This window comes from Equus quagga, chromosome 4 (genome assembly GCF_021613505.1).
Source record: "Equus quagga isolate Etosha38 chromosome 4, UCLA_HA_Equagga_1.0, whole genome shotgun sequence".
Taxonomy (NCBI): domain Eukaryota; kingdom Metazoa; phylum Chordata; class Mammalia; order Perissodactyla; family Equidae; genus Equus; species Equus quagga.
This window is the reverse complement of record NC_060270.1, coordinates 84940257-84963917: the sequence shown is the minus strand read 5'-3', so window position 1 is coordinate 84963917 and position 23661 is coordinate 84940257. Positions and strand designations below refer to the sequence as shown.

Below are 23661 nucleotides of genomic sequence, written 5' to 3'. Positions count from 1 at the left end.
GCCACAGCCTCAAACCATTGTGTTAGCTTCTCTCTCCTCTTCCTATTTCTGTCTCTTACTCTCACCTCTCCTTTCAAAATTGTTTCTAGGAGTCTTAAATTCTCTTCAAATTCAGTATTACCAAGCTCAGATGACCAAACTCTGTTAATAGGCCAAATTTTGTATATCCTATTCCAGTTAGGGACACACTAAAACAAAAGCGTGTTCCAGTTAAGAAGATCTACCTTCCATTTACTGCAGTGTCCCCTTTTGCCCCTTCACTACACCAAGGTCACTATAACAGTGTCCTAGTTGCCAAATCCAAATGGCAATTTTAAACTTTATCTTATTGGACTTCTTCATTTGCATATAACACTTTTGAACACTCTGATATTCTTGAAAAGCTTGCCTTACTTAACTCCTTAGTCTTCTCACAAAGTCTCTTTAAAAGGAGGATCATAGACTCCTGTTTCTTGACAGCCCTTTTCATGTTGGTATAGAGGAGGAAGATAAATCCTCTACCCTCTAGGTCCTTCCTGCTGATCTAAGAATTAAACTGACATGAAACAGAATAATAGGAGAAAATAAAACAAAGTTCAATAACATGTATACGTGGGAGAAACCCAGGAAAGCTGAGTAATTTGCCAGAGTGAGTGAAGCCACCACATTAAATACCATCTTCAGCTAAAGACAAAAGAGGATGTTAGGGGTAGTCTTTGGGACTTCAAAGAGGAGGAAGGCAATTTACATGGAGATAGAAATGCAAATGTTTGATTAACTAGTGTTTGCTGGGTCACTTATAGATAGTGTGATCCAAGAGACAGAACTGTGATAAAAATGGGCTCGCTAGTACCTATCTGTCTATCACACCTGTTTTACATTACATTATAGTTATCTTATGGCATTAGCTCCTTCCTGGAACAGGCCTTCTATGTTAAATTCTTTTAGACAGTTAGGAGGAGAGTCAAAGTTTCTTTCAGAGTCTTTTTCTCTTAAAAAGGACACATTTTGAGGTGGCCAATTCTCATCCCCCATACTGATATCTTGAGGTATTTGCCCTAGCTAAGCTTTTCTCATTTTCCCTTTCTCTCTCTGTGGGATCTAACCCCTTGTTATTTTTTTTTTTAAATCTAATATTCATGTGCTATTTATTCCCAAATACTCTAAGACAGGTATCACTCTATATTACCAGTCCCATATTTCAAACTATTTATGAAACAATTACTCAAGGATGCTCTACAGACAGCTCAAATTTAGCATATCCATGTCAACTCATTATCTCCTCCCATAATGTCTACACTTCTTATAAAATTGGACCACCATTCACTTCTGTCATATCCAATCAGTCTTCATATGTTGCCAATTCTATTTCTTAAACATCTGAGTCCATTCCCTCAAGTCCATTCCCTCTTCTCCATTCCTGCTGCCACTGACTTAGTTCAAAATATAATGATTTCAAAATACAATTTCTTGGTGACATCAGCATGATGGTAGAGTGAACTTGCCTGGGACTCTCTCCTCTCCAACATACAATGAAAAGGGGCATCTATATTCCAACAGAGGACATCCAAAAACAACACAGAAACATCAGAGAGACACACAGCCATACAATGGAGGGCAGAGAGGCTGGAGCTCCCCCTCAGAGGAGCTGGAATGGGGTAAGAGAGATCCTCACTCCCTCCCCTAAAGAGTGAGATCCACAACCATGGGTGGCTCCATGAGGGAAAGAACTGGGGAGGGGACATTCATTCATGACAACATCAAGGACAACCAAGGGCCTGTGCAGCCTAGAGGGAAGACCTCTACTGGGTTGAGAGCTTTTTGGGGGGTGCCCTCATCAAGCCAACACCCCAGGAGACCAGATAGTAAGAGCAGAATGAGAAAGCCTGGAGAGCACACAGGAGAAAGCGCCTCTACCCCCACCCACCCCACACCCGCTCAACTGCCTGGGATCTCAGCTGAAGGTGGAGGGCTCAGAATGTGTGGCTCTCGACACCCACTCAGTGGTGATAGGTGGTAACTGCAAACAAATAATATCAGAATATGTAAGATTCAACCCACTTCCTCTAACAATATCAAACATTACATCAAATCTTCAGACCAGAGAGAAAACAACAAGTACCCAGAATTCAGTCCTGAGGACACAGAGATATGTAATTTAAATGACAATGAATTCAAAATAGCTATCATCAAAACACTCAATGAGGTAAAAGAGAATGTATAGAAACAATTCAATGAGTTCAGGAGCTACTTCACAAAAGAGATTGAAACTATAAAGAAGAATCAATCAGAAATATTAGAGATGAAAAACACAATGGAAGAGATAAAACAAAATACAGATTCCCTGAATGCTCGAGTGGACATCATAGAGGAGTGCATCAGCATAATTGAAGATAGATATGTTGAACTGGTCCAGACAGAAGAGGAGAGAGAACTAAGACTAAAAAGAAATGAAGAAAGTCTCCAAGAAATATCCTACTCAATTAGGAAATGCAACATAAGAATTATAGGTATTACAGAAGGAGGAGAGAAGGAGAATGGAGCAGAAAACGTGTTCAAAGAAATAATAGCAGAGAACTTCCCAAACCTAGGGAAAGAGAGGGAAATCTGTGTGGAAGAGGCTTCCAGATCTCCTAGATAGGTCGATGTAAAAAGACCTACTGCAAGGCAGATAGTAGTAAAACTGGCAAAAATGAATGACAAAGAAAGAATACTCAGGGCAGCAAAACAGAAGAAAATAACCTACAAAGGAACCCCCATCAGACTTTCAGTGGATTTCTCTGCAGAAACATTATAGCTAGGAGAGAATGGAAGGACATATTCAGATCTTTAAAAGACAAAAATTTTCAGCCCAGAATAGTCTATCCTGCAGAAAACATCCTTCAGACATAATGGAAAAATAAAAACTTTCCCAGACAAACAAAAGCTAAGGGACGTTGTAGCCACAAGATCTCCCCCTACAAGAAATCTTCACAAAGGCCCTCATACCTGAAAAAAAAAAGGGAGACAGGGGTCACAAAACACAAATAAGGAGTTAGATAGGTAGACAGAATCAGAATAGGATAGTGAATACTCAAGTATAGCATTAAGCTAAAGGGAAGGAAAACACCAAAAACAAAGATAAGCCTGTCATTTTAACCACAAACTCACAACACAAGATGGAATAAGATGTGAGAAAAACAACTTAGGAGGGGAGAAGGAAGGGGATTGAATCAATTTAGACTAAAGAAATAAGAGGCCATCAGAAAATGGACTATCTTATACACAAGCTTCTGAATATAAACCTCAAGGTAAACACTAAACAAAAAAGCAGAACACATATACAAATAATAAATAAGGAGAAAACAAAGAAACACATCATGAAAAACTGCATAATTCAATGGGTAGACCAAAACACAGATGACAAGAAACAAAGGAAATGTAGGAAAACTGGAAAACGAGTGATAAAATGACAGCATTAAGCCCTCATACATCAATAATCACCCTAAATGTAAACAAATTGAATTCTCCAAGAAACAGACACAGAGTGGCAAGATGGATTAAAGAACAACACCCAACAATAATGCTGCCTCCAGGAACTACATCTCAGCTCCAATGACAAACACAGGCTCAGAGTGAAAGGATGGAAGACAATACTCCAAGCTAATGGCAAACAAAAGAAAGCAGGTATTGCCATGCTTATATCTGACAGAGTAGACTTCAAGATAAGACAGGTAAAGAGAAACAAAGAGGGGCAGTATAAAATGATCAAGGGGACACTCCATCAAGAAGAAATAACACTTATATATGCACCCAACACAGGAACACCAAAGTACATAAAGCAACTATTAACAAACCTAAAAGAAGATATTAATAATACCACAATAATAGTAGGAGACTTCAACACTCCACACACATCAATGGATAGATCATCCAGACAGAAAATCAATAAGGAAACAGTGGAATTAAATGAAAGCTAAACCACTTGCACTTAATAGACATATATAGAACATTCCATCCAAAAACAGCAGAATACACGTTCTTCTCAAGTGTGCATGCAACATTATCAAGAATAGAACATATGTTGGGAAACAAAACAAGCCTCAATAAATTTAAGAAAATTGAAATAAAAGCAAGCATCTTTTCAAATCACAATGCTATAAAGCTAGAAATTAATTACAAGAAAAAAACTGAGAAAGGGACAAAGATGTGGAGACTAAACAACATGCTATTGAACAACCAATGGATCATAGAAGAAATTAAAGGAGAAATCAAAAATATCTGTAGACAAATGAAAATGATAACATACCATATCAACTCTTTTGGGATGCAGCAAAAGCTGTGTTAAGAGGGAAATTCATCACAATACAGGCACACCTTAACAAACAAGAAAATTCCCAAATAAGCCATCTCAAATTACATCTAACTGAATTAGAAAAAGAAGAACATACAAAGCCCAAAGTCAGCAGAAGGAGAGAAATAATAAAAAATCAGAGCATAAATAAATGCTATTGAAACAACAAAGGCAGTAGAAAGGATCAGTGAAAAAAAAGAGTTGGTTGTTTGAGAAGATGAATAAAATTGACAAACTCCTAGCTAGGCTTACAAAGAAAGCTCGGATAAACAAAAATTAGAAATGAAAGAGGAGAAATAACAACAGATGCCATAGAAATACAACAGATTATAAGGGAATACTATGAAAAACTATATGTCAACAAAATGGATAATCTACAGGGAAATGGATAAATTCTTAGACTCTTACAACCTCCCGAAGCTGAATCAAGAAGAAACAGGCAATGTGAATAGACCAATCAAAAGGAAAGAGATTGAAACAATAATCAAAAGCATCCCAAAGAATAAAACCCCAGGACCTGATGGCTTCCCTGGGGAATTCTACTAAACTTTTAGAGAAGATTTAATACCTATCCTTCTCAAGCTATTCCAAAAAACTAGGGAAGATAGTACACTTCCTAACACATTCGATGAGGCCAATATCACTCTGATACCAAAGCCTGACAAGGACAACACAAAAAAAGAAAACTACAGGCCAATATCACTGATGAACATAGATGCAAAAATCCTCAACAAAATTTTGGCAACTTGAATTCAGAAATACATCAAAAGGATCATACATCACAATCAAGATGGATTTATACCAGGGACACAGGGATGTTTCACCATCTGCAAATCAATCAGTGTGATACACCGCATCAACAAATTGAGGAATAAAAACCACATGACCATTTCCACAGATGCAGAGAAAGCATTTGACAAGATCCAAGAGCCAATTATGGTAAAAACTCTTAAAAAAATGGGAATAGAAGGAAACTACCTCAACATAATAAAGGCAGCATATAACAAACCTACAGCCAACATCATACTCAATGAGCAAAAACTGAATGCCAGCCCCATGAGAACAGGAACAAGACAAGCATGCCCACTATCACCACTCTTATTCAACATAGTACTGGAGGTTTTGGCCAGAGCAATTAGGCAAGAGAAAGGAATAAAAGGAATCCAAATAGGGAGTGAAGAGTGAAACTCTCACTGTTTGCAGAGACATGATCTTATATATAGAAAACCCCAAAGAATCCATCAGAAAACTAATAGAAATTATTAACAACTACAGTAAAGTTGCAGCGTACAAAATCAACTTACAAAAATCAGTTGCTTTTCTATACTCTAATAATGAACTTACAGAAAAAGAACTTAAGAATACAATTCCGTTTCCAATCACAACTAAAAGAATAAAATACCTAGGAATAAATTTATCCAAGGAGTTGAAGGACTTATACAATGAAAACTGTAAGACATTACTGAAAGAAATTGATAATGACATAAAGAGTTGGAAAGAGACTCCATGCACATGGATTGGAAGAATAAGCATAGTTAAAATGTCCACACTACCCAAATCAATCTACAGATTCAATGCAATCCCAATCAGAATCCCGATGACATTCTTCATGGAAGTAGAAAAATGAATCCTAAAATTCATATGGGGCAACCATAGACTCCTAATTGCTAAGGCAATCCTGAGAAAAAGGAACAAAGCTGGAGGTATCACAATCTCTGATTTCCAAATGTACTACAAAGCCATAGTCCTCAAAATGGTATGATACTGGTACAAAAAGACACACAGATCAATGGAACAGAACTGAAAGCTCAGAAATAAAACTGCACATCTACAGACAGCTAATCTTTGGCAAAGGTGCCAAGAACATACAGTGGGGAAAAGAGAGTCTCTTGAATAAATGGTGTTGGGAAAACTGGACAGCTACATGCAAAAGAATGAAGGTAGACCATTATCTTATGCTATACACAAAAATAAACTCAAAATGGATCAAAGACTTGAAGATAAGTCCTGAAATCATAAAACTTCTGGAAGATGATATAGGTAGTACACTCTTTGACATCAAACTTAAAAGAATCTTTTCAAATACCATGTCTTCTCAGACAAGAGAAACAAAATGAAAAATAAACAAGTGGGAATTCATCAGACTAAAGAGCTTGTGCAAGCCAAAAGAAACTAGAATGAAAACAAAGAGACAACCCACCAATTGGGAGAAAATATTTGCAAATCATATATCTGACAAGGGGTTAATCTCTATAATATATAAGGAACTCACACAACTGAACAATAAAAAACCAAACAGCCCAATCAAAAAATGGGCAGAGGATATGAAGAGACATTTTTCCTAAGAAGATATACAGAAGGCCAATAAACACATGAAAAAATGTTCAACATCACTAATCAGGGAAATGCAAATCAAAACGATGCTAAGATACCACCTTACACCTGTTAAAATGGCTATAATCACTAAGACTACAAATAACAAATGTTGGAGAGGATGTGGAGCAAAGGGAACCCTCATACACTGTTGGTGGGAATGCAAACTGGTGCAGCCACTGTGGAAAACAGTATGGAGAGTCCTCAAAAAACTAAAAATAGAACCACCATACAACCCAGCTATCCCACTACTGGGTATTTACCCAAACAATTTAAATTTAACAATCCAACATATGTAACATATGCCCCACCTATGTTCGCTGCAGCATTATTCACAGTAGCTAAGACATGGAAACAATCCAAGTGCCCATCAACTGATGAATGGATAAAGAAGATGTGGTATATATATACAATGGAATACTACTCAGCCATAAAAAAAGACAACTTTATCTCATTTGCAACAACATGGAAGGACCTGGAGGGAACTATGCTAAGCAAAACAAGCCAGACTGAGAAAGACAAACACCAGATGATTTCACTCATATGTGGAATATGAACAAACACACGGATAAAGAAAAGAGTTCAGTGGTTACCAGGGGAAGGGGGGTGGGAGCGGACACAGGTGTTAAAGGAGATCACTAATGTGGTGACAGTCAAGAAATAATGCACAACTGAAATCTCACATTGGTGTAAACTATGAACTCAATTAAAAAACCGGAAAAACATACAAACAAAAAAACCAAAATACAGTTTCTTGTCTGGAATTAGCACATAACTAATTTCCCAGGATCTCTTCTCTACATTCACTAATTTATTTTGTGTGAGTTTGTTTAGTTTTAAAATACAAAGTTGATCATATATCTAATCTAATTAACGCTTTCCCAATGCCTATGTATAATGTAAAACTCTTTAGTTTAGCATATAAGTAACTTTATTATCTGGCCCCAAAACTACTTTCCCAGTGTCATCTCTTACCACTTCCCTTAAAATACTCTTAATGCCAGTTGACTTCTTACACTTCTTTGAAATCCCCACTATGTCATCCTAATAACTTTTCACATACTGTTTTGTTTAATTGGAATGCCCTTTTCCATCTCATCCCTTTTTATTTACTCTAAGAAAATCTAAGTCATCCTTCAAATTCAGCTCAATATGCAGTCTTCACTGAATATCCTCCCTCCAATTCCAAGCAGGTTCACTTCTCTATGTTTACATCGTAACCAGAGTACACCTCTATTGTAAGGAAATGCATAGAATCAAAATTATATTTCACTAGATTGTTTTACTTAGAGGTGGGAGCCATGTTTTATCAATTTTGGTGGATTAGTATAGTGCATGGTACACAAGACAGACTCAATATACATATGTCTAAATTATTAGTTGACAGAATTTTTTTTTTTAATTTGCCTGCTCAGTTAAGAATCTTTAAGTACCTGCTATTTATAGAGATTTGAACAAGATGCTGGGGGGTCAAGTATAGGGAGAGGAAGAAGGGGAGAAATAGAAGGAGGACCTGTATATTAAAATAAAATTTAATTAAGATGAAATTTCTCTTTTCAGCAAGTGCTTAATAGTTTCCACTTTTTGATTTTGTGATGGTGATTTGCATAGCTTGGCTCAGAACGCTTATTTAATCTGTTCATTGAAAATCATGTTACTAGACTAATTCTCTGTTAAACTAGTGAAAAAGTCACTGTCATAAACACCAGAATTAGTCAACAAATATTCATTGGAGTACATTTTATACCTTTGCAAACATATCCAAGGACTTCTGTCCTGTCCATCAAAAATGCGAATAAATTCTCTTTTAAAATAAAAATTTGATATTAAATTTGACCTTGTATCTCTGTAGCTACTAAAGCAGCAATGAGTTTGACTTTCAGTTGGTGTGGTTTTGAAAAGCCTTATTAGAATTGGTTCTTCCTTTTTCAAACTATAGCCTATTTTCAAAGTTTTAAAGAAATGTTTTCTTCAAGGAGAAAAACAAGTTGCCCAACGATGTCTGTTTAGCAATGCCTATGTATAATTTTCTTTTCAGATCAAGATGAATGTGCTATTTATGGTACATGCAGCCAGACCTGCATAAACACATATGGATCCTATGCCTGCAGTTGTGTGGAGGGCTACATAATGCAGCCAGACAACAGATCTTGCAAAGTCAAAAATGGTAAGTTATCTTTTTTGTCTTTCCAGAATTTCTTATTTCCTTTCTACAATGCTTTTTATTAGAAATGTAGTAGAGCAATATGGACTTTGAAGAAATAACTTTTTCCTTCATTTTAATTCACTGATCCGTACTTAGAAATCCAGAGCAGTTCTTTTAGTTGTCACTGATCATTATAAAACTCCCTCCATTACAGGAAGTTTCTAATTAGCAAAAACCTGTTGAAATAAAATGGATTAATTGATTTGAATTACTCACCTTTCTCGTGGACTGTGCAATAGATTCCTAACTGATTTCTGTGAGCTTTTGCTTTCCCTCCAAAATTCATGCTCCAGGTAATAGTTATAGTGATCTGCTAAAATATAAACCAGATTATATCATTCTCTTGTTTAAAATCTCCCAATACTTTCACTCACCTTGAGAATGAAATCCATACTTCTCATGGGAACTATAAGGGCCTAATGATCTGATACCATTTACCTGTCCAATCTCATCTCCCACTACTCTCTTCTTTCATCACACACCACCCTTGCTGGTTTCCTTGTCCTTCTTCAACCATGTTGCTCTTGCCTTGTAGTCTTTCCATTTGCTGTTTTATCTGCCTGCAATGCTTTTCCCTATGATATTCACATTCTTATCATTCAAATCTTGGCTAAACTGTCATCGTTCACAATGACCTTCTCTGACCATGCTATTTAATGGTGCATGTCTTCTCCATCACTATCTTATTTCCCAATTTTATTTATTTATGCATGCTTACTCTATCACTATTTGATTTTTCAATTTTATTTTCTTTATAGGACTACCATTTGAAATGAACTCATTATATATTTGTTTATCATCTGATTTCCCCAGAATAATGTAAGCATTATGAGCATATAGAACTTGTCAATTTTGTTTACTGTTATTTACTTAGTTCTGATCACTGCGTGGAACATATGGGTACTCAATGAATATTTGTGGAAGGAAAGAAGGAAAGGAGAAGAAGGAATAAACTATTCTTTCTTAATTAAAATTATTAAAATTAGTGCTCCACTCTTAATTGTTTGAATTTCATGTTTGAAAACACGCTTTTACTTCTTACCTGCAAAAACACCTATGGTTTCTATACAATATTCAGCCTACAGTAAACACTCAGTAAGTCTTGTTGACTTGCTAATGAAATAGCTTTAAAATGTGCTAGTAACAATAGGGTAATGATAATTTTTTATCAGCTGAATTAGCTTGGGAATAATAGAGGGAGATATTATACATGATATTCCATCTGGCTTCTTCTAACTTCCCCTAAACCTTGTTTCATTTCAGACATTTTCAAATTAAGATATTTTGATAAATTAATGAACGACCCCTACCCCCTTTTATCAGCAATTGGAAAATTAGGTATGAGATGGATTCTCCTTTTCAAAGCTAGATTGAGCAAAGCATTGGATTTGCTCAGCAAGCTGCTGTCTCCCTTTACAACATAATGTCATGTTATAATTTCAATGATTTTCCTGAGATAGTGTGTTAAATTATTTACAAAACGTATTGTATACAAAATTACAAAAAAAAAATCTCTTTTACTTCTTAGTTTACTTTTTTGAATTACTGACTTGGTTTGTGAAGCCTATTTATTTTTCAGGAGCAATCCTCGAAAAAAATTGGGTCAGGTTATACGTTCCTCTTTTTCCCAACATTGAGAGTTATGATTTAAAATACAAGTGGACTAAAGCAGTAGAAGGCTTGTTCTTTGCTGTTACTATTGTTACACACAATATTGTTATGGATACACAGGAAGAATGCAATGTAATAAAGCCTATACAAAGGGCGCTTCCTTTCTTTGTACATGGAGAGGGTATCTGACAACAACAGAATGTAACCAGAGAGGGATGGTACATGATAATGTAATGCCACATCAAGGAAATCTGATGACTCTACAATTGATAATAGAGTATATAAATGCCTTCATCTCTAGGTGGTTGGCTTGATACAATATTGGCTCACACAGTTTGAAAAACACACAGTTTCCTGGGGAATGTTCCTGCGGTTTGTAGTTTTAGGAAAATGAAATGCTAGTAATATAGTAAATGGGCATAAGTCTATAACATATGCTGACTGGTTCTAAAGGTCACATGGATATTTAAACCAATATATTTGTACAATCAAAAGAAAAACTATCAGTTTTGCTTTAGTTTTCTCATCTTTATAACAAATGAACCAGAGGATATTTTTGGCTTCAGTTAAATGTAAAAACTCCATTTAATGCATTAACTTTAAAATTTTTCTGGGAGTTTTATCATATTCTAGTGTTCCTATGACTGACAGGTGCTAGGAAAAAGTTATAAATTAAACCACATTTGTCTTAGGTTTTACTATTCCTCCTTTCTGTTATGTGAATGCTTAGGTTGGCCCATCTGTTTTCTTTCTCTGCAATTCTACTCTCCTGGACCAGAACCTGACTCTCCCTCCAAGTCAAGCCAAAGTCTCAGGGCTCTCAGAAGCTTGGAGTGTGGGAAACTAGAGAAGCGTGGAATGGGCTGGTCCCAGACAGTGGATGTGTGGAAAAGATCTCTAAGCTTTGGAAAGAAACAACAATATAAAAAATATCAAACCCAAAGGATACAATAGGAAGCTAGAACTTGACCCAAGAGGAGGGTTCTGGAAAGATGTTACTAGATGATATGAGAAAATAAAAGTTCCAGGGAGAAGGAACCTTTTATGTGAAGGCAGGGAGAGCCAGAGTCAATTGATTGAGGAGCTGCTTATAAATGTGATGAACTAGTTCACAGAATAACATCTTGGTCGCTCCCCAAATATTTACTCCAAAGCTTGCCAGTGAGGTCTTATTTTCAATGTGACAATTGACAGTAATTAGGTAAATTAATCTAAGTTAATTGATTATCCCTGATTTGTAATATAATGCCTGAGCCTAAGTAAAATTCATAAGTCTTAAGAGCACCTTTAAGAAATAACTCTAATAGGGAGAGGAGATTTCAGGCCCTGTGGCAGATGGGGGAAGAGATTAATGTTAGAGAGGAGACCTTTTCATTGCTATTAATTCATGCACTGCAGACAAATTCCTTTCTTCTCTACACTTAGTAAGATTGAACTGATTTCTGAAATATAGAATCAATCATTTAAGAGCTGTGAAGAACTTCAGAGGTAATCTAGTCCAACTATCCATTTGACATCAAAATAAGTAATTTCCAAATGGAAGAAAGTCTATAGTGTATGCTAAAAAAATTTAACTAAATATGCATACTTGATCTGACTATGGAGAAGGAGACATTCTAGACTATGAATATCATGATGAAGTGTTCATTACTTTGGAATGAGACACAGTAAAAGCTAGGCATTTTTGAATTAAACATTAGGACTTGTCATTTGAAAAAATGTTTTAAAAATAACTGTCAAAACATCTATATGTATCTAGTAAAACTTCCCATATATTTTTACATTGTTTTGAGATTAGAGTTCTAATAATGACTTGTCAAATCTGAAAATGGAGAGTGTTTTTTAAAATTCAACTTTCTTTTAACTGATTTAGACTGATTTTGATGTAGAAATGTGTGTTGAATGTGGGCACCCAGGACTGAAAGCAGGCTCACGGAGAACGTGTAGGAGTGAAAGTGATAGCCAAAGGTGTTTATCTTAGGACTCGTCGGCAATTTTACTCCTGATAAATTCAGGCTCATTGGACCGTGCTTTCAGTGTCCTAACCATTCACTGAAGACAGGCACTTACGGCAGCATACAATTCAGCAGAACTGGTGGGGCTCTACTGATTGGACTAAAGCAATAGCAGAATAAAAAGCACTAAATAATTTTATGCTCATCAGTGTAGAGGCACTGCCTTAAATGGTACCATGGGAGAGAGAATGTTCCTCTTCATTATGGAGCAACCAGAGTAGTGAGAGAAGAGAATCCATTAAATAACATATGTTTCACTGTTCACTGATTTGGGGGATGGGGGCAAGACTATTTAGGCAATGGAACTTTTAGTTGTGAAAAATACAAATCATAATCCCTGTATAATCCACGGAAGCACACCTCTAGATAGTGTTAGGGAACATTTTCATACCACTTGCTGTCTTCTTTGCTACAATCCTTAAAAGAAAAAAAAAAAAGGCAGAGAAATAAAACAGAATATAACTTCCCATGGCTCCTAATTTGAACCCCTAACTCTGTTGTCATCTACTTATATATAGCTTAAAATTTTCTTTTGGAAGGTAGAGGAATCATCCATGGTTTTCTGCCAGGGCTGGTTCTGCTTGTGGGGAAAATAGGCAGGTGTCTGCATAGAGAGGAAAGAGTTCTCTGCTCAGAATATCATAGTCTTATTAGCCACTTGTAATGCTTGGAATTAAGTTACTAAAATATAATTGCCTTCCTTTTTTTTTTTTTTTTTTTAAAGAAGCGCACTATATTAAAATGTTAGTGTTCCTAGGAAGGGTAACATATTAAGTCTTAGTAACTTTGATAACTTCTGAGACTAGTGGATCAGATCTGTTTCAGTATAGCATCTGGCTAAGAGTGGTTTCCTGCAGAATGATATGTGACTATGTCTTGACACGTGAAAATTCACTATTCAGAGTTTTTGTTATTTTTTAGGAAGTCCAGAAGTCTAGTTCCTGCAAAATTTGTCATTTCATTAAAGCATAACTGTGACTGGCACTTGATGACATGATGGTCTATGAGGAGCTCTGATCTGGGAGTGGGCTTAGCGGACCAGCACCAGCAGAGTAATTCGGATTTGTTGTTCTTTACTCAGTCACATATGCATGGAGGAAATTATGTACACTAAGTGGTAAGCGGCAGAGAAGTAGCTCAGTGCCTGGAATAGAGAATGTGTTTGGTTAATTTTTGTTGGATGTTCTCGCAATTTCCTCAACATTCAGGAAACAGAATAAGGCACTGGAATGTTGAGGATCAGTAAAAGGAAAGTCAAAAGGCTGGAAGAGATTCAAAGGATGATGGGGTATTTTGCCAGTTTTATCCTGTCTTTCAGGCCTCATACTGTCTTTATTGTAGTATTGACATCAAAGAGTGGTTTGGGGATCTCTCTATAATCTCCATAAATGTGCTGTCTCCACCAAGACCTTCCCCAGATAAAGATACAATCCTAGTGTGCTCACTATGCAAATATAGCTGAAGAACAAGTTACTGCATCTGCAGTGAGGCAATATTGCCTAAGCCTCTATCCTATAGAAATACTACAACTTGGCAGGATGCCTTTGAAAACATGGCCTGGCTGTTAAACATATTTCTGTATTTTTTCGAGTATTCCTACCCTACATCTTCTCTGGCCCTTCATTCAGCTGGAAATCACATTCCATGACAGGAAAGAGCAAGAATTTCTAGTGGAATTTCCATTACCCAAATTAAACAACACTTTTTTTTCCTACCCCGACACTGTTAATGAGTACACCAGTGTTGAGGTATAAAACGCCTCATGAATATTCTATGTGTGCCTTTTGTTTGTTTTTTGATTTTTTTGTTGTTGTTGTTAGAGGACATCACTTGCACAGTCTAGCACCTTTCTCGACACCTTAAATCTTTTTTCCAGCAACAAAGTTGCAAGATTGATAACAGAAAACATATCCGTGGTGTCTTATTTGTCATGACATGTTTGATTTACCCATAGTCTAAGAAAATATCAGACATAGAAAAAAATGCATGTCTTCTGTTTTCTTTACTACTTAACATTTTAACTGCAGCCTAGCTGAAGACTTCTTTGTTTGGGCATGAAGAATTACATCGCCACATTTATGGGCTCTAGATTGACAATCAATAAACGTTTTCACAAATGGCACAACATATAGGTACAAATTTATATCATGCTATTTAATTTTTTGTAGACTCGCTATTGAACTATTAATGAAATCCCCAATTTGGAATGTGTGATGGATCGTATCATGCTCTACAATTAGCTCCCTTTGTTTTAAAATTGGGCAAATATAATGAAAAAACAAAAAGAAATGAGGTACATTTAAATTCATGGAAATTACAGGTGGTCTCATTTTAAGATGAGGCAAGGATATACATATGTATGTACCTTTTCTATTGTTTTGTTTGGGAAAAGTGGACATATACAACTATTGAAATCCTCAGGAAAAAACAGCTTACAACCCAAGAAAAAGAAGAATATTTTATCCTTTCTAATAAGAAAAAAATTTTTTCAGAGAGGCTTCAAGGCATCCCCTGTATCAACTGAAAGCAACAAGGTAATAACAGCTGTCAGAGAATACCTCTTGGGCACTCCTCCCCTAGAGTTCATACTTGCCCCTGATTTTGATGACTAATATTCTGCATATTCCTCCTAGTCAAGCTGCTCAGAGTCATTTTAGTCCCGAGAAGAGAACATTCGTTCTATTGATTGCATTTTTAAATGTGTGTGAACATTTCTTCTTAGCACTAGGACTCACACAGCCTCCATCTGTGCTTTCCGTGAAAGATAATCCTTGCCAAATTATTAGATAAGTTATATCCTAACAGTCTTTAGAAGTTTGGCGCAACATACTGTCAAATTACAAAGAATATATCCAGTAAAGTAGCTAGAAGTTTGTATATAATCACCATTGAGTCCTTAGAACTAATCTGTCTTTTTAATAGCAAAGTAGAAAATTGCGATCTTAAATATAGGTTGTATATTTACATCCTTTGGCAGCCATGTCAGAAAACAGTGAAATAGATTAAATGACCTTTCCCCTCCCCACCTCTAGATAATGAATTTTCATATATCTACCACCTTCCTCTTTATTCTTGTTTCATATTTCGCTGAGAAAATAGAAGCAATCAAAAGAGAACTTTCTCACCCTGAACTCTATTAAATCTACCAATCTATCTAAATCTAGAACTAATCATTCCACCTCCCACTTATTTGAATCAAAGAACAAACTGACTTTGCTCTATCTAAGGCCAATCCCTGTAATTGTGCATCAATCTCATCTTCTTTTACCTGGTCAAGAATTAGACTCATATAATTGTCTTCTTTATTCTTTGAATCATTGATATTTTCTTTTCTCCTGGATCATTCCCATCAGCATACAAGCATGTTGTAAAGATGATATGAAACAATTTCCTTTAAATCTAAATTTGTCTCCAGCTACCACTCCATTTTTCTTTTCTCATTATAGGAAAATGCACAGAATATGTTCTCTCTTTCTCCACTGCCTCCCCTTCTCTCTTGAACCCACTTCAATGGGTCTTACATTCTTATTACTTATTTACACCTCTACTGTCAAGGTTACCAGTGACCTCCAGTTCTTTAATTACTCAGTTGTCTGTCCTTAACACACAACTGATCCCTGTGTCCTCCTTGAATACTTTCCTTTTTAAAGTGACACATTCTTGGAGTTTTCCTCTTACCTTACTGGGCATTTTTTCGCAGTTTATTTTGCTGCATTATCTACTTTTTTCCAGTATTTTTGTCGTGACTCATGGTTCAGGCCTGTGGACATATTCTCTTCCTTTATTGATTTCTTAAATCTCTCATGCCATATCATGACTTTAAAAACACACCCTCTTGCATGGTTTTATAAAACATCTAGAAATTGAGTTTTTATCACTAGCCTTGACCTCTCTGCTGAACACTGGACTTGCTTAGATATTGAGATCCAGCACAATATTTCCACTTGGCAATTTAGTAGAAATATCAAACTCTGGGTGTCCCAAACTCTTGGCTCTCTCCCCTAACAATGCTCTTTCTCCAATGTGGCCCATCTTGGTAAATGTCACCCCCATTCATTCAATTGTTCAAGCCAAAATGTTGGAGTCATCCTTGACTACATTCATTCTCTCAAACCCTTTGTTTCAAACTTTTAAATATATTCTGAATTGGACTGCTCTCTCTAAGGAACAGCCTGCATCCCCATTACTACCAGTGCTTTACCTGTCTTCATAGAATTCATCACTGTCAAACAATATTAAATAGTATTTGTTCACTTGCTTATTGTCTGTTTCCTCCAGTAAAATGTCAGCCCTATGGAAACAGGAATATTTTTAGTTTTGATAACTGCTGTATCCCTAGCATCTAGAGCAGTGCCTGGCAGAAGCTAGCTATGCTCAATAAATATTTGTTAAATGAATAAATAATTGTGCAAATACTGAGACAGTATTTTCTTTTTAGGAGACAAATTAAATGTGTTTTCTTTTTAAAGGACCCATACTTTCAAACAGGAACTATTCTATGGACAGAAGTTATTTAGAGAGAGTTTTTTAAATAAGCCAATATATATTACATTTTAAACTCAGTCATTACCAATTTGTAACTTAGAGGGACACGTGTGAATTGAGGAAAATGTATTTCTATACCTAAAGCAGTTCCTGCTTCCCACAATTAGAAAGGTGAGCAGGAGATTCAAAAGTAGCCATTGGGCCACCTCTCGGTAACCAATGTAAATTGATCATCCCTGGACTATCTACTGGTTGTAATATTCATTCAGTAACCTAAAATTTGAATGAATTATATTTTAAGATTTTGAGATTTACTAATGTGACCATTCAATGGTTATTAATTAAATTTCTTTCATTTTCCTAGTTAAAAATCACAGTGCAATATTTATTTCATTTTACTTTTTGAAATACATTATCATTCTTAAATTTAAAAATTCAGTGAAATATCTTTAAAAACACTGAAAATCCATATTCAAACATTCCTCAATGTGCCATTCATTTATTGAGCATTTAACCATGTGCCAAATAAGACCTTCTAGATAATAAGGAAGATAATTCCTTGATCTGGTGGACCAGCTCTTTAAGAAACAGAAAAATTGTGAAAGCTACTAATTTATGAAATGCGAAGCTTTCTTTTTTTTCTTTTTTGGTGTGTGGCATGATATTATTGACTTTAATTTTTTTGTAAGATAATTCTTATTCCTGAGAAACAACATTTTTCATTGCTTTGCAATCATCATATTTCAAATTGAAATGTCCTCTAAATGAAGGTTCCAGTATTTCGCTAGTAAGGTCTAAATAACAAAAAGGTAAAATTGTTTTAAGGTCTAGGGTTAATTCAAGTTCATCTGTACTTTACCTGAGTGAGTTTTTACAATGCCAAGACAAGTTTACAAAACGTGACATTGGACTAATGTGCCAACACTAAACTCATCATCTTCTCTTTTTTTTTTTTTTTTTTTTTTATTAATGTTATGATGGATTACAAGCTTGTGAAATTTCAGTTGTACATTTTTGTTAGTCATGTTGTGGGTACACCTCTTCCCCCTCCGTACCCTCCCCCCACCCCCCCCCTTTTCCCTGGTAACCCCCGATCGGATCTCCTTCTCAATATACTAATTTCCACCTATGAGTGGAGTCATATAGAGTTCGTCTTTCTCTGACTGACTTATTTCGCTTAACATAATGCCCTCGAGGTCCATCCACATTGTTGTGAATGGGCCAATTTCGTCTTTTTTTATGGCTGAGTAGTATTCCATTGTGTATATATACCACATCTTCTTTATCCAATCATCAGTTTCTGGGCATGTAGGCTGGTTCCACGTCTTGGCTATTGTAAATAATGCTGCGATGAACATAGGGGTGCAACGGACTCTTGAGATATCTGATATCAGGTTCTTAGGATAGATACCCAGTAATGGGATGGCTGGGTCATAGGGTATTTCTATTTTTAACTTTTTGAGAAATCTCCATACTGTTTTCCATAGTGGCTGTACCAGTTTGCATTCCCACCAACAGTGTATGAGGGTTCCTCTTTCTCCACAACCTCTCCAACATTTGTCGTTCTTGGTTTTGGATGTTTTTGCCAATCTAACGGGGGTAAGGTGATATCTTAGTGTAGTTTTGATTTGCATTTCCCTGATGATTAGCGATGATGAACATCTTTTCATGTGTCTATTGGCCATATTCATTTCTTCTTTTGAGAAATGTCTGTTCATGTCCTCTGCCCATTTTTTGATCGGGTTGTTTGTTTTTTTGTTGTTAAGCAGTGTGAGTTCTTTGTATATTATGGAGATTAACCCTTTGTCGGATAAGTGGCTTGTAAATATTTTTTCCCAATTAGTGAGCTGTTTTTTTGTTTCAATTCTGTTTTCCCTTGCCTTGAAGAAGCTCTTTAGTCTGATGAAGTCCCATTTGTTTATTCTTTCTATTGTTTCCCTCAACTGAGGAGTTACAGTGTCCGAAAAGATTCTTTTGAAACTGATGTCAAAGAGTGTACTGCCTATATTCTCTTCCAAAAGACTTATTGTCTCAGGCCTAATCTTTAGGTCTTTGATCCATTTTGAGTTTATTTTGGTGTGTGGTGAAAAAGAATGGTCGATTTTCAATCTTTTGCATGTGGCTGTCCAGTTTTCCCAGCACCATTTGTTGAAGAGACTTTCTTTTCTCCATTGTAGGCCCTCTGCTCCTTTGTCGAAGATTAGCTGTCCATGGATGTGTGGTTTTATCTCTGGGCTTTCAATTCTGTTCCATTGATCTGTGGACCTGTTTTTGTACCAGTACCATGCTGTTTTGATCACTGTAGCTTTGTAGTATGTTTTGAAATCGGGGATTGTGATTCCGCCGGCTTTGTTTTTCTTGCTCAAGATTGCTTTAGCAATTCGTGGTCTTTTGTTCCCCCATATGAATTTTAGGATTGTTTGTTCAATTTCTGTGAAGAATGTTCTGGGGATTCTGATTGGGATAGCATTGAATCTGTATATTGCTTTAGGTAGTATGGACATTTTAACTATGTTTATTCTTCCAATCCATGTGCAAGGAATGTCTTTCCATCTCTTTATGTCATCGCCTATTTCTTTCAAGAAAGTCTTGTAGTTTTCATTGTATAGATCCTTCACTTCCTTGGTTAAGTTTATCCCAAGGTATTTTATTCTTTTCGTTGCGATGGTGAATGGGATAGAGTTCTTGAGTTCTTTTTCTGTTAGTTTATTGTTAGTGTATAGAAATGCTACTGATTTATGCACGTTAATTTTATACCCTGCTACTTTGCTGTAGTTGTTGATTATTTCTAATAGTTTTTCTGTGGATTCTTTGGGGTTTTCTATGTATAAGATCATGTCGTCTGCAAACAGCGCGAGTTTTACTTCTTCGTTACCTATTTGGATTCCTTTTATTTTTTTTTCCTGCCGAATTGCTCTGGCCAGCACCTCCAGTACTATGTTGAATAGGAGTGGTGAAAGTGGGCACCCTTGTCTTGTTCCTGTCCTCAGAGGGATGGCTTTCAGCTTTTGTCCATTGAGTATGATGTTGGCTGTGGGTCTATCATATATGGCCTTTATTATGTTGAGGTACTTTCCTTCTATACCCATTTTACTGAGGGTTTTTATCATAAATGGGTGTTGGATCTTGTCGAATGCTTTCTCTGCGTCTATTGAGATGATCATGTGGTTTTTGTTTTTCATTTTGTTGATGTAGTGTATCACATTGATTGACTTGCGGATGTTGAACCATCCCTGTGTCCCTGGTATAAATCCCACTTGATCATGGTGTATAATCTTTTTGATGTATTGCTGTATTCGGTTTGCCAAAATTTTGTTGAGGATTTTTGCATCTATGTTCATCAGTGATATTGGCCTGTAGTTCTCCTTCTTTGTGTTGTCCTTGTCAGGTTTGGGGATCAGAGTGATGTTGGCTTCATAGAATGTGTTAGGGAGTTCTCCATCTTTCTCAATTTTCTGGAACAGTTTGAGGAGAATAGGTATTAAGTCTTCTTTGAATGTTTGGTAGAATTCTCCAGAGAAGCCGTCTGGTCCTGGACTCTTGTTTTTGGGGAGGTTTTTGATTACCGTTTCTATTTCCTTACTTGTGATTGGTCTATTCAGATTCTCCATTTCTTCCTGATTCAGTTTGGGGAGATTGTAGGAGTCTAGGAATTTGTCCATTTCTTCCAAGTTGTTCAATTTGTTGGCATATAGTTTTTCATAGTATTCTCTTATGATCTCTTGTATTTCATTGGTATCTGTTGTGATTTCTCCTCTGTCATTCCTGATTTTATTAATTTGCGCTTTCTCTCTTCTTTTCTTGGTGAGTCTGGCTAGGGGTTTGTCAATTTTGTTAATTCTTTCGAAGAACCAACTCTTTGTTTCATTGATCCTTTCTATTGTCTTTTTTGTTTCAATATCGTTTATTTCTGCTCTTATTTTTATTATTTCCCTCCTTCTACTGACTCTAGGTTTTGTTTGTTCTTCTTTTTCTAGTTCTGTTAGGTGTCGTTTGAGGTTGCTTACGTGGGCTTTTTCTTGTTTAGTGAGGTGAGCCTGTATTGCGATGAATTTCCCTCTTAGGACTGCTTTTGCTGCATCCCAAATGATTTGGTATGTCGTGTTCTCATTTTCATTTGTCTCCAGATAATATTTGATTTCTTCTTTAATTTCTTCAATGATCCATTGTTTGTTGAGAAGCGTGTTGTTTAGTCTCCACATTTTTGCACCTTTCTCTGCTTTTTTCTTGTAGTTGATTTCTAGTTTAATAGCGTTATGATCAGAAAAGATGCTTGATATTATTTCAACTCTCTTGTATTTATTGATGTTTGCTTTGGTTCCCAAAATATGGTCAATCCTTGAGAATGTTCCATGTGCACTTGAGAAGAATGTGTAACCTGCTGTTTTTGGATGAAGTGTTCTATATATATCTATTAAGTCCATCTGGTCTAATTTTTCATTTAATTCTATTATTTCCTTGTTGATTTTCTGTCTGGATGTTCTGTCCATTGGTGTTAATGGTGTGTTGAGGTCCCCTACTATTATTGTATTGTTGTTGATGTCTTCTTTTAGTTCTATTAAGAGTTGCTTTACAAATTTTGGTGCTCCTGTGTTGGGTGCGTATATATTTATAAGTGTTATGTCTTCTTGGTGGAGAGTCCCTTTTATCATTATATACTGTCCCTCTTTATCTTTCTTTATCTGTTTTGCTTTGAAATCTACCTTGTCTGATATTAGTATAGCGACACCTGCTTTCTTTTGTTCATTATTAGCTTGAAGTATTGTTCTCCATCCCTTCACTCTGAGTCTGTTTGTCTTTGGGGCTGAGGTGTGTTTCCTGGAGGCAGCATATTGTTGGATCTTGTTCTTTGATCCATCCTGCCACTCTGTGTCTTTTGATTGGGGAGTTCAATCCATTTACATTTAGAGTGATTATTGAGACGTGGGGGCCTACCACTCCCATTTTGTGTCTTGTTTTCCGGTTTTTTTCAGTTTCCTTTGTTTCTCGTCCCATGGTTTAATGTGTTCTGATGTAGAGCTGCTACTCTCTGTTGTTGTCCTTCTACTTATCTCCTCTGCTCTTGGTTTTGTAGCCCCTTTCCTTTTTTGGATTTTTCAGGAATGAGGGTTTTCCTGAGGATTTCCTGAAGAGGAGGTTTTGTGGCAATGAACTCCCTTAATTTTTGTTTATCTGGGAAAGTTTTTATTTCTCCATCGTATTTGAAGGATATTTTCACTGGGTAGAGAATTCTCGGCTGTAGATTTTTGTCCTTCAGATTTTTGAATATATCATTCCACTCTCTTCTAGCCTGTAAAGTTTCTGCTGAGAAATCTGCTGATAGCCTGATGGGAGTTCCTTTGTAGGTTAGTTTCTTTTGCCTGGCTGTCCTTAATATTTTCTCCTTGTCGTTGACTTTTGCTAGTTTCACTACTATATGCCGTGGAGTTGGTCTTCTTGCATTGATAAAGTTTGGAGATCTATTGGCTTCTGTCACCTGAAGATCCATCTCCCTCACCAGATTTGGGAAGTTCTCGGCCATTATTTCTTTGAATAGGTTTTCTGCCCCTTTCTCCTTCTCTTCTCCCTCTGGTATACCTATAATCCTTACGTTGCATCTCCTAATTGTGTCTGATAATTCTCGGAGAGTTTCTTCATTTCTTTTTAGTCTTGCTTCTCTCTCCTCCTCTGCCTGCAACAATTCTATATTGCCATCTTCCAAATTGCTAATTCTTTCCTCCATATTATCAGCCCTACTGTTCAGAGCATCTAGATTTTTCTTAATCTCCTCTATTGTGTTCTTCATTTCCAATATTTCTGTTTGGTTCTTCTTAATCGTATCAAACTCTTTTGTAACATAGCTCCTGAACTCGTTGAGTTGTCGGTCAGAATTCTCTCTTAACTCACTGAGAATCTTAATGATGGCTGTTTTGAAGTCATCGTCATTTAGGTTATACATCTCATTTTCTTTGGGATTGTTTTCTGTGTATTTGTTGCTTTCTTTCTGTTCTGGAGATTTAATGTATTTTTTCATATTGCTTGATGTTGTTGATTTGTGCCTCCGCATGGAAATAGAGTTTAGTTGCTCCTTTCACTTGTTTCAGCTGCTGCGGAGGGAGGAGCAGCTGTTTATATTTCACCAACCAGGAATCCTGTCCGTAGTTGCTAACTGGGCCTGGGCCCCTCTTCGTAGCCACAGTGGCCCTTTGGATTCCCTCCTCTGCCGTGGGGGCCGTCACAGGGGGGCTTCAGGCTGCAGGTGCCTACTGTTGCAGCCCACCTAGATGTGCTCTCTCCTTGGGGTCTGCAACGGTGTTATGGGCTTTTCCAGCAGCCAGGGGTGGGATCACTTATATTTGTCGCTCCGTTGCTGTCGGCACCCACCAAATCTCACTTGTCCTCTATAGGTCGCAGGATAGCTATTGGCATCTTCTACAGTCTGTGGTTAGTACACCTAGCTATGCTGCTTTTGCCCTGGGGTCTTCCAGCCTTGTGGCTGGCGGCTGGGTGCCTTCTACTGGTGCTGTGCAGAGGCTTTCCCTAAGGCTGCTGTGAGCCTGTAGGGTTTCCCCCTAGGCTACTAAGCTGGGTCTCTGGAACTCTCTCCAGCCCCAGTCCTCTCTGAGATCTCCAGCAATCCCTAGCCTCACGGGGTGGGCAACAGCAGCTGGAGGTCGCCC

At 36.8% G+C, this 23661-nt stretch overlaps 1 protein-coding gene across 1 annotated transcript in view; it reads left to right on the top strand.

The window, feature by feature from the left end:
• LRP1B (LDL receptor related protein 1B) overlaps positions 1–23661 on the top strand; it is a 1825183-nt gene that overhangs the window by 823243 nt on the left and 978279 nt on the right. Inside the window, exon 5 of the mRNA XM_046659286.1 lies at positions 8724–8852. Within this exon, the coding sequence (XP_046515242.1) occupies positions 8724–8852 (129 nt within the window). The remainder of the gene's footprint in view (positions 1–8723; positions 8853–23661) is intronic.